The sequence below is a fragment of the Amblyomma americanum genome, chromosome 10 (genome assembly GCF_052857255.1).
Source record: "Amblyomma americanum isolate KBUSLIRL-KWMA chromosome 10, ASM5285725v1, whole genome shotgun sequence".
Classification (NCBI taxonomy): Eukaryota; Metazoa; Arthropoda; class Arachnida; order Ixodida; family Ixodidae; genus Amblyomma; species Amblyomma americanum.
In genome coordinates, this window is record NC_135506.1 from 32,541,886 (window position 1) to 32,557,066 (window position 15,181).

Below are 15,181 nucleotides of genomic sequence, written 5' to 3' on the forward strand. Positions count from 1 at the left end.
ATGTAGTAAAGGGAGCCAGTGGTTAAAAATTTAGTTTTTCAAATCCGCCTGCACTTTTTAAAAAGCTAAAAAGAGAAGGTATTTAACAATGGCATTGTCATCTAAGAGCAATGTTGGATGAAAAGGAATGCATTCATTATAAAATGGAGTAAAGTACTTTTTGTTAGTTTTTCTGGTTTCACACAAGAGAATAAATAAAATGTGGTTACCCGCAAGTTCATCTCCCGATTCTTCGCAAAAAGGTTTGTCTTGTTTTTATACCACGAAGCTGTGCGTAAGGTGCGTGTGACTTATTAGGAGACGGCATAGGATCACTTCCTTGAATCGTTCGTTGTTACACATAAGGTATACAGGTCGGCTCAGAAGCACGCGAAAGTTTGTTTCCCCTTGCGCAGAATAAATCACTACAGCCAGGGGAAAACGCTGAAAAAAAACCTTAACCCTAATACCCAACTCAACAACACACGATATACAGTCGCTTTCTATTTCGTCTTTCATTCTTTTGATTTTGCCCATGGAACCAAAGCATGTCAGGGGCATTACGAAAGCTCATCCTGGTGGGCGTTTTGTTTAGGGAAGAAAATATTGAACGGCAGAGCCAAACTGACAACACACAATATAGTCTCTTTCTATTTCGATTCTCTTGTTTCTTTTGATTTTACCCATGGAGCCTACCTATGACAGTTCCTTCGGCGATAGAGACGCTGAAGCATCGCTGACACAAGTTGCTGTTGTTTGTGTCATAAAATGGCACATACCACAGGGGGGATTGGCCACAACAAGGCGGTGGCTACCCCTATTGCAAATTGCATGCGGCGAACATGGGATGATCTAAAAAATTTGGGCAGCTCAGTTTTCGTGACAGAGGTGATTGAGGGTGGTAAGGGGGTCTGACATGCTTAAATGTATGCAAGAGAGTGATTACTAGAAACAAGGAAAACGTGTAGGGTGATCAAGAAGGGAATACCGAAAATAAAGCGTAAAAGGGGCATTACGAAAGCTTATGATGGTAGGCGTTTTGTTTCGGGAAGAAAATATTGAACAGCAGAGCAAAAATTCCCATAATATTCCCATTCAAGCGCAAGTGTACGTACATCGAGGGTAATGAAGAAAGTGCTGAAGACAACGAAGAACTCCGTCGCGTGCTGCAGTGGTCTACGGCCAAAAGAAATCTACGCAGCCTTCCCGGGAGGATTTTACAGTGGCGAAGATGTGGACGGTGCGGCTGGGAGGCGTGCCGGAAGGCGCATACTACACGGCTGTCTCCATTAATGGCAAGATCTACTCGTTCGACCCCGACCGCGAGGACGTGGACCGCACCACACGCGAGTCCGTCGAAGTCTACGCATTCGACCCTGCGACCTGCCAGTGGAACCAGCTGCAGACGCAGTCCCTTCCGGACGGGAGCCCCTGGCATAATAATTACAGCCGCACGGTCGTCGCCTACGGTGACAGCGCCTACCTCTGGAGCATCCGAGATTATATCGAAGTGGGTGGCGTAGTTTACCGCTTCGACACCAGAACGATGGCATGGAGTCTTCTGGAAGTGTCTGGCCAGTGGCCAGAATTGCGGTTCGGCCAAACTGCATGCTTGGTGGGCAGCCGAGTCTACCTCTATGGTGGATGGCCGGTGGATGGCCCACCCACGCCGCAGATAGATTTCCTCGACCTGAAGACATTGCGCTGGCATACTGTGCCAACCAGGGGCGAGCTGCCGGAGAACACCGTGTACCATTCGGCGTCCGCCATTGGGGACCGTATGTACGTGTGGGGCGGAGCCATTGTGCTCTCTGGCCGAGGCACAGCCTACAGCAGCTCTCTGGTGTACCTGGACACGTCCACCTCGACATGGGTGCGGCCCCGCGTCGATGGCTTTGCCCCCGAAGGGCGCGAAGATCACGCCACCTTCGTCTACAACGGAGAGCTGTATGTATTTGGAGGTTTGGACTTCGACCGGGACCGATACTTTGACAGCATTCACAAGTACAGCCCTGAGAGGTCCTCCTGGAGCGTAGTGACGCCGAAGCGGTCAGGCCCGTCGGCCAGGTGGTTCCCGGGCTGCTGCGTGATTGACAATTTGCTTTTCGTCTTCGGTGGTCGAGGATTGAAATCCTACGCAACGGGCGAGCAGTGGATGCAGTCTAGTGCAGAGGAGACTTCTGAACTATGCGAAGAGGCGCTGACGGATATGCACGTCCTAGACTTTTGTCCGACTTTAAAGACTATGTGCCTGATGGCTGTCATAGATGCACGCGTGCATGTCGGCCACCTGCCGCCGGCCATTAAAAAGGAGGTCAGTGCACTCACAAGCTACAGCAGCACTTCGCCGTCATCTTAGCCTGCAGGCTCGAGCTGCGCACCAGACTGACTGCACTCTTTCGATGAAGCCATAGACGATGTGGACAATAATCTACGCGACCGCTGTAGCAACGCTCCAGAAAAAAAAAACCCTTTCGAGTAAATTACCGCCTGATTCGTGCAATGTTTGCACACAAACGCGCCGATGTTCATGTGTCCATGCCGACGACTCCAAGTTTCCTTCCTATTATACCTCCGAAGAATGAGAAACGACTTCTTAAACTAAGGCATCTCTCTATTAAAGTTTACTTCATATCAGGCATTTTTCAGTCCATTTCATTAACACAACTCTACCTCTGAGTATGAAGGAAGCAACCAGTGTAGAAACCCGACAAGCATTTCATCAATTTTTTGTCGCCGTAAAATCTTCAGGCAATCACGCCTAACTTGACTATAGTGACTGGAACGGTTAGGGAATGATAGCGGATTTGAGCCTTGGGCCAGGATGAATTTTCAAACATTTTAGAAAATGGTGTCACTCTTCATTGCAGCCTTATGCTATTTCTGGCGTACAGCCTACGTGATACGAAGGTTTATGCGTTAAAATTTTATGTTGTGCTAACTCTTTGCGGGTGCATACAGTTGCGTAGTTTTTAACATCGCCGAATAAAACCGGTCGTACCCATGGCAGTAATGTGGCAGTACCCATGGGATACTCAGATATCCTAAATTATTATAGAGGGGTCAGACTGAAGTATCCACCCCTAGATCTAAGCATAGAGGATGCTGTTGCATGGCGATAGCTGCAGACGGGTACTTTCCTGAATCTAATCCTTCTTAATAAAATGTTCCCTGCGCAGTATGAGGCTAGGTGCCCATGGTGCGGAGAGAAACCAGATTTATACCATATATCATGGGCCTGTCAAAAGATTGAGGCTCCAACTATTCGTAGCATGAAAAACGCGAGAGCGGAGCAGTGGGAGAGTATGCTTTCCAGCGTAAGCTTGAAAGGCCAAAGGTGCATAGTAGAGCGAGCTCGCGAGATGGCCATACTCTGTGGAGCCTCGGACTAAGGCACCAGCCCTGTGAATGAAGACGGAAGACGCCATCGGAAGATGGAAGACGCTGTCTGAAGCCGCGAAGATCTCTTTTCTAGAGCTCAATAAATGTGTTTCCGATCCGATCCAATGTGAATAAATGCCCATAATTGCGATGTGACTTTGGAGAGGTTACACATTATGTGCGTGATTATTGGCACTAGGAACATTCTTCGTTCCAAAACTGCCGTCATTGCTTTACTCACACCCCTTGCTGAAGCTAAAGCAAGCAGCGATTGTCGGCACCTGATCTATATGTTCTTAACCAGGCTGGTATCACAAACAGTGAATGCAATGTTCCGCTTTCGAAATGAAGGTTGTGGCATACCCAGAAATGCTCGAAAAACGAATTTTCAACGGGAAATTATTCATTAACGTGACGCGATTTTTCATATTTCGTGAAATAACCCTACAACAATCAGTTTATCCTCACATATCCCCTCGGCAGGCTTGAGTTTTTTTCCTGTCGTCAGAAGCATCCGGAATTGATTATATGTGACAGTATTAACTAATCAGTACGAGCGATACCCAAACTTTAGAAGAAATATTTTTCTGCGCAATGACAATAAAAATTGCCAAAATATTCATCTGACTTTCAAGCAGAAACATTAGCCGTATAAAAAGCAATATATTTTATTCAGTGTAAAAGTGGCCGTCAAGAACTTCAAATCTTTACCGGTAGCTTGTCGGCAGCTAAAGCCAGAAGAGAATCCGATTAGCACTAACACTATTTTTCACACAGTCAACGGAAAACGGCAAACTCTCCAGCGATACCAAATATTTTTAATTTATTTCAAGGGGCACAGTGGAAATACTGGCAGCGAAACAGCAGCTTCTCTAGCGAAGAAAGCGAAAGATACTGGAGAGGAGGGGAAACTCCCGACAACTACACAATTTATAAGAAAGCAACTGAAAATGGAACTTGCACATAAATGAAATAACATCTGGCACAACGAAGGAAAGAATACCTTTGCATTTCAGTGGGTTAAGAGCACTAAGCAAATGTCAGGAACATTTCCTACAAATCACCACTAGTCAATAGCCATCACAGGACACGGGCAATTTACATTTTTCTTCCAGCGAGTTAACATTAGTGGAGAGCGCAGTTACCGTTGTGATCCTGAAGTACAAGATTTTGATCACTACGCGCCTAATTGCGTCTTAACGGAGCACGAAAGAAAAATATTGACAGGAAAACTTAGAAAAAACCCACAAAGAGAAAACCTGAGATAATAAAAGATCAAAAGCTAGTTAAAATGTTACAGGACGTGGTGAAAAATATCCTGGAGAAATCGTACGAAAAACAGCATGCCTGCGTTGACCGCCACTGTCACTCCTGTGGCAGCAAGGCAGAGGGCTAGCGTGCTTCCATGGTGGCAACATAGCAACAAAAAAAAAAACAATCAGTTAACAAAACACAATCCGCAGACACCTGCCACACCACATTTGAATAGAACTGGCAGATAACATTTGAAGACAAGACCTAGAGACCACATATTGGCACAGAAGGAGGGGCAAAAATCTACAAATCAAGAAAACCAATCAAGAAGGTTCGGAGCTTTCAGGATTTCCTATAGTGTAGGCAACAAACATTCACAATTAACCAGGATCTGCCTTATGTTTAGTAAATTTACTTGCGGAAAAGACATTATGTGAATCAACGATGGCTTCGGCAACCGAAGAGGAATAACAAGGAGGAAGACAGAAGAAGGAGAAAAACATGACATTACTGGACGCGCGTGGGGAGTCTAGAGAGAAGGCAAACTTTACCTGTCTTCGCTGGTTTCATCTCCTGAACATTTTCCTGTTTTCAACTTTATCAAAATGGTTTCTTTTATTGTCTTTGCACTATGCCCCTTTCTTTTGTTTTTAATTAGATTTTCATCAGCCGCGATGCCTTAGTGTTGCGGGCGAGGTATTCTTTTATCGACCTCAACCTAAAGTACGTATTCTGATGAAGCTGTCTCGTCTTAAACGAGGGAGAGAGAGAAAGGAATTTCAATGAGGTGGAAGGAGGAAAGGTCGGCCGGTGGTGACATGACCCTGGCCTGCTGCTTCACACCCGGGAGAGGGGAAAGGGAGGAAAGTTAAACCGGGAATAAAGGCTGTTGTTGGCATAATACCATGAGTTTCATGGGGTGATGTCCACACACACACACACTGGCTGGCACTCGCATCGCGGTGAGTAGACGCATGTGAAATTCATGTCTTGAACAAACGTATATGTTGAGGGAAGAGCAGCCTGCTCTCAAGTCCAACAACAGCGCGGACTCCGCCGCAGGGACAGCTTTCATGGAATTGTGTTCAGCATTGCCTTAGGGAAGGAATTTTCCTTCAGTTTCGAGCACTCAACTGCGACAGCCTGAGTCCGAATAGAGTGCGAGACGCGCATTTGTGTTGACGGAGAAATTAGAAAAAAGAATAGAAACAAATTGAATACTTTCATATTAGCTTTTCCCTAATTTACCAGTTATCACAACAAGCGTGAACACAGTCATTTTTATGTCGCGTTTGGAGCTGCCGAATGAAAGCGTGCCTCGACGCTAGCGTTGGCATTCATACAGCTCGCGCAGGTCTTAACCGGTACGCATGAAATCGCTCTCTCTCTCTCTATGCTTACTGCTGCTTACGAGAATTCCGACAGTTTTGCGTTCCGAGAGAATTCTGTGCGTTTGTAAACACTTGGAATCCCAGGCACATTTGGCCTTTCAGCAGAAGTTCACATTTCTGTGAAAAACAGTGGTCTTTAGGGAAGTGGGCCAAAGGGCATTGTTGCGTGCACCTCAGAGGCATCGTCATCCTTTTGGTGGGCGACGCGGCATTCTCTAAAAACGCCTTGCCTCTTTGCCAGCATTTCAACAGCACATTTCATCCTTTTCTTCACCACTTGGCAAAGTATAGATGGGTTTTGATTACTCTTTGGCAAACGTGGGTGAACACATTTTTACAAAAAGGCGCCATGAAGGGGAACAGAGGAAATGGTAAATTCACAGAAGACAGACACGCCGGCGCGCAAACACCTGGCAGGTAATTTAATTTTGCGCAGAATAAGTCACTGCGGCCAAGCGAAGGACACAGAAAAACCTGAAGGCCAACACGTAACTCTTCACAAAACAATGTACAGTCACTTTATATATTTTTGTTATCTTATAATTACATATAGCTTTTGCCAGTGCACCCAAAGTATGTAAGTTCGCCTGTATGGGCACCGGAACATCCCTCACACAGGTGCACGTGCATAAAGGAGAACGAAGAAAGGGCTGAAGAAAACGATCCCGGACGTGCACGTGCACGTTCTACGACCGAAAAGAAACCTGCGCATCTTTCCCGGGAGGAATTTGCAGTAGCGAAGATGTGGACGGCGCGGCTGTATGGCGTGCCGGAAGGCGCATACTACACGGCTGTCTCCATTAATGGCAAGATCTACTCGTTCGACCCCGACCGCGAGGACGTGGACCGCACCACACGCGAGTCCGTCGAAGTCTACGTATTCGACCCTGCGACTTACCGGTGGAACCAGCTGCAGACGCAGTCCCTTCCGGACGGGAGCCCCTGGCATAATAATTACAGCTGCACGGTCGTCGCCTACGGTGACAGCGCCTACCTCTGGAGCAGCCGGGATTATATCGAAGTGGGTGGCGTAGTTTACCGCTTCGACACCAGAACGATGGCATGGAGTCTTCTGGAAGTGTCTGGCCAATGGCCAGAATTTCGGTTCGGCCAAACTGCATGCTTGGTGGGCAGCCGAGTCTACCTCTATGGAGGATGGCCGGTGGATGGCCCACCCACGCCGCAGATAGATTTCCTCGACCTGAAGACATTGCGCTGGCATACTGTGCCAACCAGGGGCGAGCTGCCGGAGAACACCGTGTACCATTCGGCGTCCGCCATTGGGGACCGTATGTACGTATGGGGCGGAGCCATTGTGCTCTCTGGCCGAGGCACAGGCTACAGCAGCTCTCTGGCGTATCTGGACACGTCCACCTCGACATGGGTGCGGCCCCGCGTCGATGGCTTTCCCCCCGAAGGGCGCGAAGATCACGCCACCTTCGTCTACAACGGAGAACTGTATGTATTTGGAGGTTTGGACTTCGACCGGGACCGATACTTTGGCATCATCCACAAGTACAACCCTGAGAGGTCCTCCTGGAGCGGAGTGACGCCGAAGCGATCAGGCCCGTCGGCCAGGCGGTTCCCGGGCTGCTGCGTGATTGACAATTTGCTTTTCGTCTTCGGTGGTCGAGGATTGAAATCCTACGCAACGGTCGAGCAGTGGATGCAGTCTAGTGTAGAGGAGACTTCTGAACTATGCGAAGAGGCGCTGACGGATATGCACGTGCTAGACTTTTGTCCGACTTTGAAGACTATGTGCCTGATGGCTGTCATAGACGCACGCGTGCATGTCGGCCACCTGCCGCCTGCCATTAAAAAGGAGGTCAGTGCACTCACAAGCTACAGCAGCACTTCGCCGTCATCTCAGCCTGCACGCTCAAGCTGAGCACTAGACTGCCAGGAATCTTTTGATGAAGCCATAGAAGATGGGGACGATAATCTACGCGACCGCTGTAGCAACGCTCCAGCAAAAAAAAAACCTTTCGAGTAAATTACCGCCTCCTTCGTGCAATGTTCGCACACAAACGCACAGATGTTCATGCTTCCTGTTTTTTCCAAATATATTTGCTGTTCGCTTCATTTCTCCGGAACAGAAATGAGGACCAGCTTCTTAAACCAAGTCAGTCTCTTCTTATATACTTCATTTTAGGCGTTTTTTTAGGGTATTTTTCATCATCATCATCATAATCAGCCTGACTACACCTACTGCAGGGCAAACTCCTCTCGCATGTCTCTCAATTAACCCTGTCCTTTGCCAGCTGCGCCCACCTAATGCCTGCGAACTTCCTAATCCCATCCGCCCACCTAGCTTTCTGCCGCTCCCTGCTACGCTTGCCTTCTCTTGAAATCCATTCCGTTACCCTTAAGGACCAGCGGTTATCTTGCCTTCGCATCACATGCCCGGCCCAACCTCCTTTATTCCTCTTGGTTTCGACTAGGATGTCATTAACCCGCGTTTGTTCCCTCACCCACTCTGCCCGCTTCCCGGTCTCTTAACGTTACACCTATCACTTTCTCGTGTATAGCTCGTTGCGTTGTCCTTAACTTGAGCTGAAAACTTTTCGTTAGCCTCCATGTTTCTGCCCCTAGGTGTGTACCGGTAAGATACAGCTGCTGTACGTTTTTCTCTTGAGTAATATTGGTAAACTGCGGTTAATAATCTGAATGGCAGTTTATGCTATTGCAGTAACATAACTAACTCTGAGTATGTACTGTAGCAGCCGTTGTCGAAACCAGAGAAGTATTTCATCAGTTATTTGTCGCCGTAAATCTTCTGGCAATCAAGCTTTACTGAAAGGCGTAAGCGACTGGAACGATTTGATAGCGATTCCGGTTTGGAGCCCTGGTGCAAGGGCGAGTTTGCAAACATCATTTCAAAATGCGGTATTGCAATTTATGGCAGCCCTATGCCATGATTTCCGGTATACGGCCTACGTGCTATAGGTGCTATACCATACCCAGCAATCGTGGACAAAAGCAATTTTAAGCGGGAAACTGTTTATGAACGCAATTGTTTCATAAACTGAAACTTTCACTGTGACAATCACTATATCTGCAGATCACCCGACAGCAGTCATTTTTTTTTTTCTATTCGCGTTTTCGCTATCATCAAAAGCGTTCCCCATTGGTTTTTTATGGCAGTCTTAACTGCTCGATGCGGGCGATGGAAACACTTTAAAAGAAAGATTTTGCTACATATCGCAATAATGAACTATTACCTTTGCGGCGAAGACTTGGTCCTCGCTGCACGATAGAAAGGTACGTACTGACAGGGTGGAGATCCCGAGCAGATTCCTGAACAATGCAGGCTGCAGCCGCTCCCTTCCAAGGAAGAACTTGAAGACCGACGCACCACACAACGGCTGCACCTTGTTATTTTAAAGCAGACAGTACTGTTTACTTCGACGCCTTTGCCTTGTCGCGTGGCGGTTAATTTCATGAACACCGGAGGATGTTGTCGGTACGTTCACGTGCTTTAGTTATGCGGAACGATGTGTTGTTGTGTGAGGGGACCTCTTTCGATAAAGTGCCCCGCGAGCATTCGCCTCGTCTCAAGTGAATGGAGGAAATCGCAGCTGGCACCGTGATGAAACCATTTAATCTTGGGAGCACGAAAGCATTTTATTCTGTTACTACGTCTGACGGATCTGTTACCACGGTCTCATTTAAAATGCTACGCACCAAGTTTCATGATCTCCGGTGCATCCACTCCACGAAGTTCCAAGTGCTCGGCAGGTAGCTCTGTTTTTCTGCACATTTGCAACCGTCGACTGTCTGTGTTGGCTTTAAAGTTGTTGGCTCGAATAGAACACTTTACCAGAAGAGGTCGTCACAGCTGACGATGTCCACTCCGCTCAATTTATTCATAATTTGCAATTACTTGAATATTCCTCGCACTCTGTTGTTCTCATGGATTTTATAGCTGGTTTCAAATTGAGAATATCTCTTTTATATACTCGTCATCTCTTAATTGTGTGCTGTTTCTTTTTTTGTGTTGTTTTTATTATTTGTACACGCTCTACCGTTGTAATGCTTGGGCGCTGCAGGATATGCTGTAAATAAATAATAAATAAAAGATGTGAACACCGAGTCAATGGCGTAATATATTCTTGGGTCGTCCGATCAGATAAGAGTTGGCTTTATCGTTCGTTTCGCCAGTGTCTTCAATTTGGAAGAAGCCGGAAGTCCCGCAAGACATATAAAGGGGACTAAGCTGAATGCTACTCATCAAAGCTTTTCTATCCTAAAAAACGAAGAAAGCGTCATAATTTAGAAATGAAAGAAACAGACGTCAGGCTTTTTTTCTTCGTTTGCGCTGATAATGTCTCATTAACTGCTCAGCGACTAGTTAAACGGCAGGAGAGAGCTGCCTCAACTGCTCTGCAGAGCATTTATTATTTTCTGAATATAAACCAGCACTTGCGCTAGGAATATCCACTTACGAATCGCTTCAGTGTTCAGCAGCTCTTAGAAGCCGACGACGAAGAGATCAAAGAACAGTCGTTGCAGCCAGGCACAGCGTTGAACACAGTGCTGTAGTGACCCCTCCTATCTTATCATGTCTTCTTTTCGGAAGTCGACAGAGATATTCAAAGTACCCGCAACCCCAAGCAATAAGAAACAAGGCGAGACTGCGGTCAAAACTCCAACAAAATCTGCGCCGCAGGAGGCACGCCTGGACAGGTCACCGTGGGCAGTCATCAGTCCCGTGGCAAAAGTAAGAGCAACTTTTTTTTTAAATTTCCACCGTTTCATATAGACCGGCGGCACGATAAAGCTCCGCTGTTAGTACTGTGCCTTTGCCGAATAATAATAATAATAATAACTGGTTTTTTTGGGGGAAAGGAAATGGCGCAGTATCTGTCTCATATATCGTTGGACACCTGAACCACGCCGTAAGGGAAGGGATAAGAGAGGGAGTGAAAGAAAGGAAGAAGTAGGTGCTTTAGTGGAGGGCTCCGGAATAATTTCGACCACCTGGGGATCTTTAACGTGCACTGACATCGCACAGCACACGGGCGCCTTAGCGTTTTTCCTCCATAAAAACGCAGCCGCCGCGGTCGGGTTCGAACCCGGGAACTCCGGATCAGTAGCCGAGCGCCCTAACCACTGAGCCACTGCGGCGGGTACCTTTGCCGAATGGCTATCACAGAAAAAAGCCCACAGAGGGGGCATGCATTCACAGAGCTTGACGTCGTAAACCTTTACGGTACTTGGTTACCTTGCAGGGAATATCTGGCACTCCTGTGCAGTGCCATTTAATGTGTAGCAAAATTAATCCTTAACATTGATGCTGCAGATAATAACTGAATGGGTATATTTTGATAGCGATGCAGGCGTATTGAATGTGAGCATAGGTAAGAAAATTACTGAGTAGAGAAACTCGAATGGAATTAGTCGCGTCATTCATTGACAGAGCTGATGGCTGTGCTCAACTAGATGAGAATTTCTGGACATATCTCAATATTTATGGAAGTGCGCCGGCTTTTTTTTTCGTAGCTTCTGAAGCTGTATCTTCGACTGCCGGCACGTTTGTGCTTTGTAAGAGGCACTTCCGGCCTCTCTAGTGGTACACAGGGCACAAGCACAGGTTTGAATGACAAGTGAAACACCTGTGCCAGCAGGTGTGCGCTTCGACATGTGCATCGTCTTGGAAAATTCATTTTAGTCACTGTAGATTGACCTCATCACCTGTCATCTACTATTCGCCTATTTCATCTTACGCGATGCGGGGCCGCCGATCTAAAGTATATTACCTTTTGCTGACCACCCCATGTTTACTGACATCAAGGTTTTTTTTTATCTCTTGAGCACTACTTCCGTGTTCAGTGCTGTTTGTGGTGCACTTCATAGTAATTAGCCGGCCCTCATAAAACCTGGTTGGCGCGATAAACCGTATCTATATTAAAGTTATCAGGGTCAGGTGAGTGCAGGTCTGTAGAATGACGCTGGGCAAATTGGGCTAGAAAAACTGCCCCCCCCCCCCCCCCCCCCCCCCCGTGTACACAATGTCTGACGAACACGTGCTTCCGGAATCTTGGAAGAATTCTAACGCTATCTTCATCCATAAGAGAGTGGATGTCATGGTCTTGAAAAATTTTAACTCGATCAGCTTACTGTAAACTGCCGACGAGGTATTTACGAGGAATTCGCTCATAGATTTCGAGAATCTTTAGACTTAAAGCTACAAACCGACCAGGCGGCATGCGTAACGGCTACTCTACTCCACAACAGACCACATTTGCACCATCAATCATGTGACAGAAAGATGCGCAGAATATCACCATCCTTTAATATAGCTATAATATATTTCGTGAAAGCATGAGCCTTATTCGTAACCTCACAAATCATTCAAGGATTGCACAACAATGTTGTAGAAGAGGCGTATTGAAGAATACAGCGAAATATATATAGCAGTTGCGCTGCTAAAATATACCTACACAGAGAAAGTAACAAAGGCGGAACCATGAAAAATGCAGGCAGGGAGAGAAGATCTCGTCAGTACTACTTTTCGCGTGCTTACTGAAGGACTTGATTAAGAGGTGTTGGGGATACAAGTTAATGCAGAATACATTACCAATGTGCGATTTGTTGCTCACAATGCTGTACTAAGTAACTCTGATGGAGAACTGCAAAACATGACCGAGGACCTAAGCAGGAAAAGCACAACTGTCGATCTAAAAATTAAAATCCTAATATTTAACACTCCCGCAATGTAACAGCAGTTTACAACGGGCAACGAAAGGGGGAAGGGAATACATCTACTGCGGGCAGATAGTAACCACAAATCCGAAGCACGAGAGAGGTAGGTAGGTAAAAAGTTTATTTTGCTCTATTTTACAGAGGTATTAGCGGTTTCAGGTGGCTTCTTATATCTTGCTCCAGGGTTGGTTCCCTTAGTCCAGGGCTCGACTGAGGGTAGCTGACCTGCGAGCACGTCTTACTAGTCCTTGCTGGACTTTTACGATGTCGCTGGAAAGCATCCTCTCCCACTGTTCCGAACTTGGGTTTTCTACTATGGTTAGCCCGCCGACTTTCTGGCATGCCTATGTGGTGTGGTACTGTGTGGGATAAATTTTACTTAGCATGTTTAAGCATGGGAAAGTTCCCATTGCAGTTGTCGCCACGCTATGACGTCCTCCGTGCTTAGCTGTTTAATGGGGGGGGGGGATACTTTTTGCTAGTCCCTCTCAAGTAGTCTAGAATCTCTGCATAGCTTTGGTCTACCGGTTCCGGGTCCTCTGTAGAGGTGAGGTGGATGGACGCTCGGTTTGTTGCGTACCCTCGAGCTGTCCTGTCTGCCTCCTGATTTCCCGTAATGTCGGTGTGACCCGGTATCCAAACTATCCCGTGTTTGGCTTGGTTGTTGTTGTTGGGGTTGCCACATGAGCGGAGAATTCGGAACGCGTTGTGGCTGATTCTGCCGTATAGATAGTTACGGCATGCTGCTTGGGAGTCTGCGAGCATGGTTAGAGACCCGCTTAATCGGTAGCCCTCCGCTGTCGCTAGAGCTACGGCTGCCTCTTCGGCCTCGGCTACCGTGCAGTTGCGCATTGACGCACTGGTTATAACTGATGATCGTTTAGGGTAATAGAATGGACTCCAAGATAACTCAAGAGTAGGAGGGGCTTGCAGAGAGTCAGGTGGCTGGATGCGATCACAAGGTTTCCTGGGTGAATTGTGGCCACAGCTGCCACTGGACACAGTTAATGGAAGACACATGGGAGAAGATGCATTTATAGCTAACTAGGCGTAGTTTTTCTGCTGATGATATTAAAATTCGAGTGTATTGTCATTTCGCAGCAGGGTATTGGCCTGGGAGTGCAACTCATGGCCTGACTGAGCCTCTTGCCTAGGTCATTTTTATCCTCATTTGTAGATAATGCTGTGCGGCGAGTTTAGTGAGGTAGGTGTTGACGACTGCACAGAAGTGGTGGTTTCGCGAAGCAATTGGAATAAGCAATGCGAGGCGCTGACAACAATCGTTCATTTGCTGTGTGCTCGAGAAAAGTGATACCAGAATAACTGACATTCCAAGTAATCTGGAAACCGCCGAGGTTGCTCAGTGGTTATGGCGCTCGGCTGCTGGCCCGAAAGACGCGGGTTGGATCCCGGCAGCGGCGGTCGAATTTCGATGGAGGCTAAATTCTAGAGGCCCGTGTGCTGTGCGATGTCAGTGCACGTAAAAGATCCCCAGGGGGTCGATGTCTCCGGAGCCCGTCACTACGGCGTCCCTCATAGCCTGAGTCGCTTTGAGACGTTAAACCCCCATGCATAAACCTTATACCTACAAGTAATCTGGATAATTCTTCGATGACATTTCCTAAACAGGCTTTTTACTGATGACACAATGGCTGCTGTGTAGGCCGAACAGGAGTGGAAGGAAAATATGCACGTATGTCCGATCAGTTTATCGCCACCTTTGCCGTGAAAGCTTGGTGACTGTTGTGCATGACGCACTGTCATGGCACTTGTGGCGTGAAATGCAAGGCATCGATACGGATTAAAATTTTACTTGGGCAAGCCCAATTCCATCCCAGGTTTTCTTCGGGCTCTCAGTGTTCTTTGTCCTTGAGTTTGTTTGAGTAGTTACCCTATTCAAGGGAGTCAACTCCGTAATACGGCGAAGAATTGGGCATGCCAGCCTGTAAATACACAAGTAAATGGAACAATACAAAAGGTTCAGTTATCATCTTAATATCTCTTTATATGATTTATATTTCAGTACATAAATGAGAAACCCGTTCCTCCACTGGTGAAGACCGTCAGGGGCCGGAAATGGTTATCGACAAAGGTAAGACACGAGCAAGGTTTCCGCGCTCGGTATACTGAACCACTTGTCCACGCGCACCACCCTTCTTTCTAACTTTTTTGGTATTATCAGATATGCTATTTTTTTCGGAATACAATAAAACTACGAGCCCTCAAAAACAGGCAGGTCTGCCTTAATCACAGAAGCGTTCAGAGAGAATTGGCCAGCCGGCTTTTCAAGGTTACTGATTGAGGCGAGCCTCGAAGAAAAAAAGGCTGAGGGATGGTGTCGCCGCATGGTTCTGCTGTTCCGTTGAGCCATTGCCTAACAAGTCTGATCTATAGACCGCTTCTGCTGCACCTAACATTTCGCATTAGCCTCACCCAAATTGCTATGTATCTCGCTCATTTCATTTAGTGTC

General features: G+C 47.0%; 3 protein-coding genes across 4 annotated transcripts in view; all 3 read left to right on the forward strand.

Annotated features, from left to right (window-relative positions):
• Positions 1–1,210: 1,210 nt before the first annotated feature.
• LOC144108155 (kelch domain-containing protein 3-like) lies at positions 1,211–2,338 on the forward strand. The gene has a single exon (XM_077641433.1). It carries the CDS (start codon positions 1,211–1,213, stop codon positions 2,336–2,338), a length of 1,128 nt encoding a protein of 375 aa, XP_077497559.1.
• Positions 2,339–6,747: 4,409 nt separating this feature from the next.
• LOC144108156 (kelch domain-containing protein 3-like) lies at positions 6,748–7,893 on the forward strand. Its single transcript, XM_077641434.1, has one exon. The coding sequence runs from the start codon at positions 6,748–6,750 to the stop codon at positions 7,891–7,893; it is 1,146 nt and encodes a 381-aa protein (XP_077497560.1).
• A 2,600-nt stretch (positions 7,894–10,493) lies between these two features.
• The window catches only part of LOC144108830 (uncharacterized), a 74,753-nt gene continuing 70,065 nt past the window's right edge, over positions 10,494–15,181 (forward strand). For both annotated transcript variants that reach the window (XM_077642014.1, XM_077642015.1), the window contains exons 1-2: positions 10,494–10,725; positions 14,734–14,802. In XM_077642014.1, coding sequence (XP_077498140.1) covers positions 10,567–10,725; positions 14,734–14,802 — 228 coding nt within the window. In that variant the 5' untranslated portion in view covers positions 10,494–10,566. The remainder of the gene's footprint in view (positions 10,726–14,733; positions 14,803–15,181) is intronic.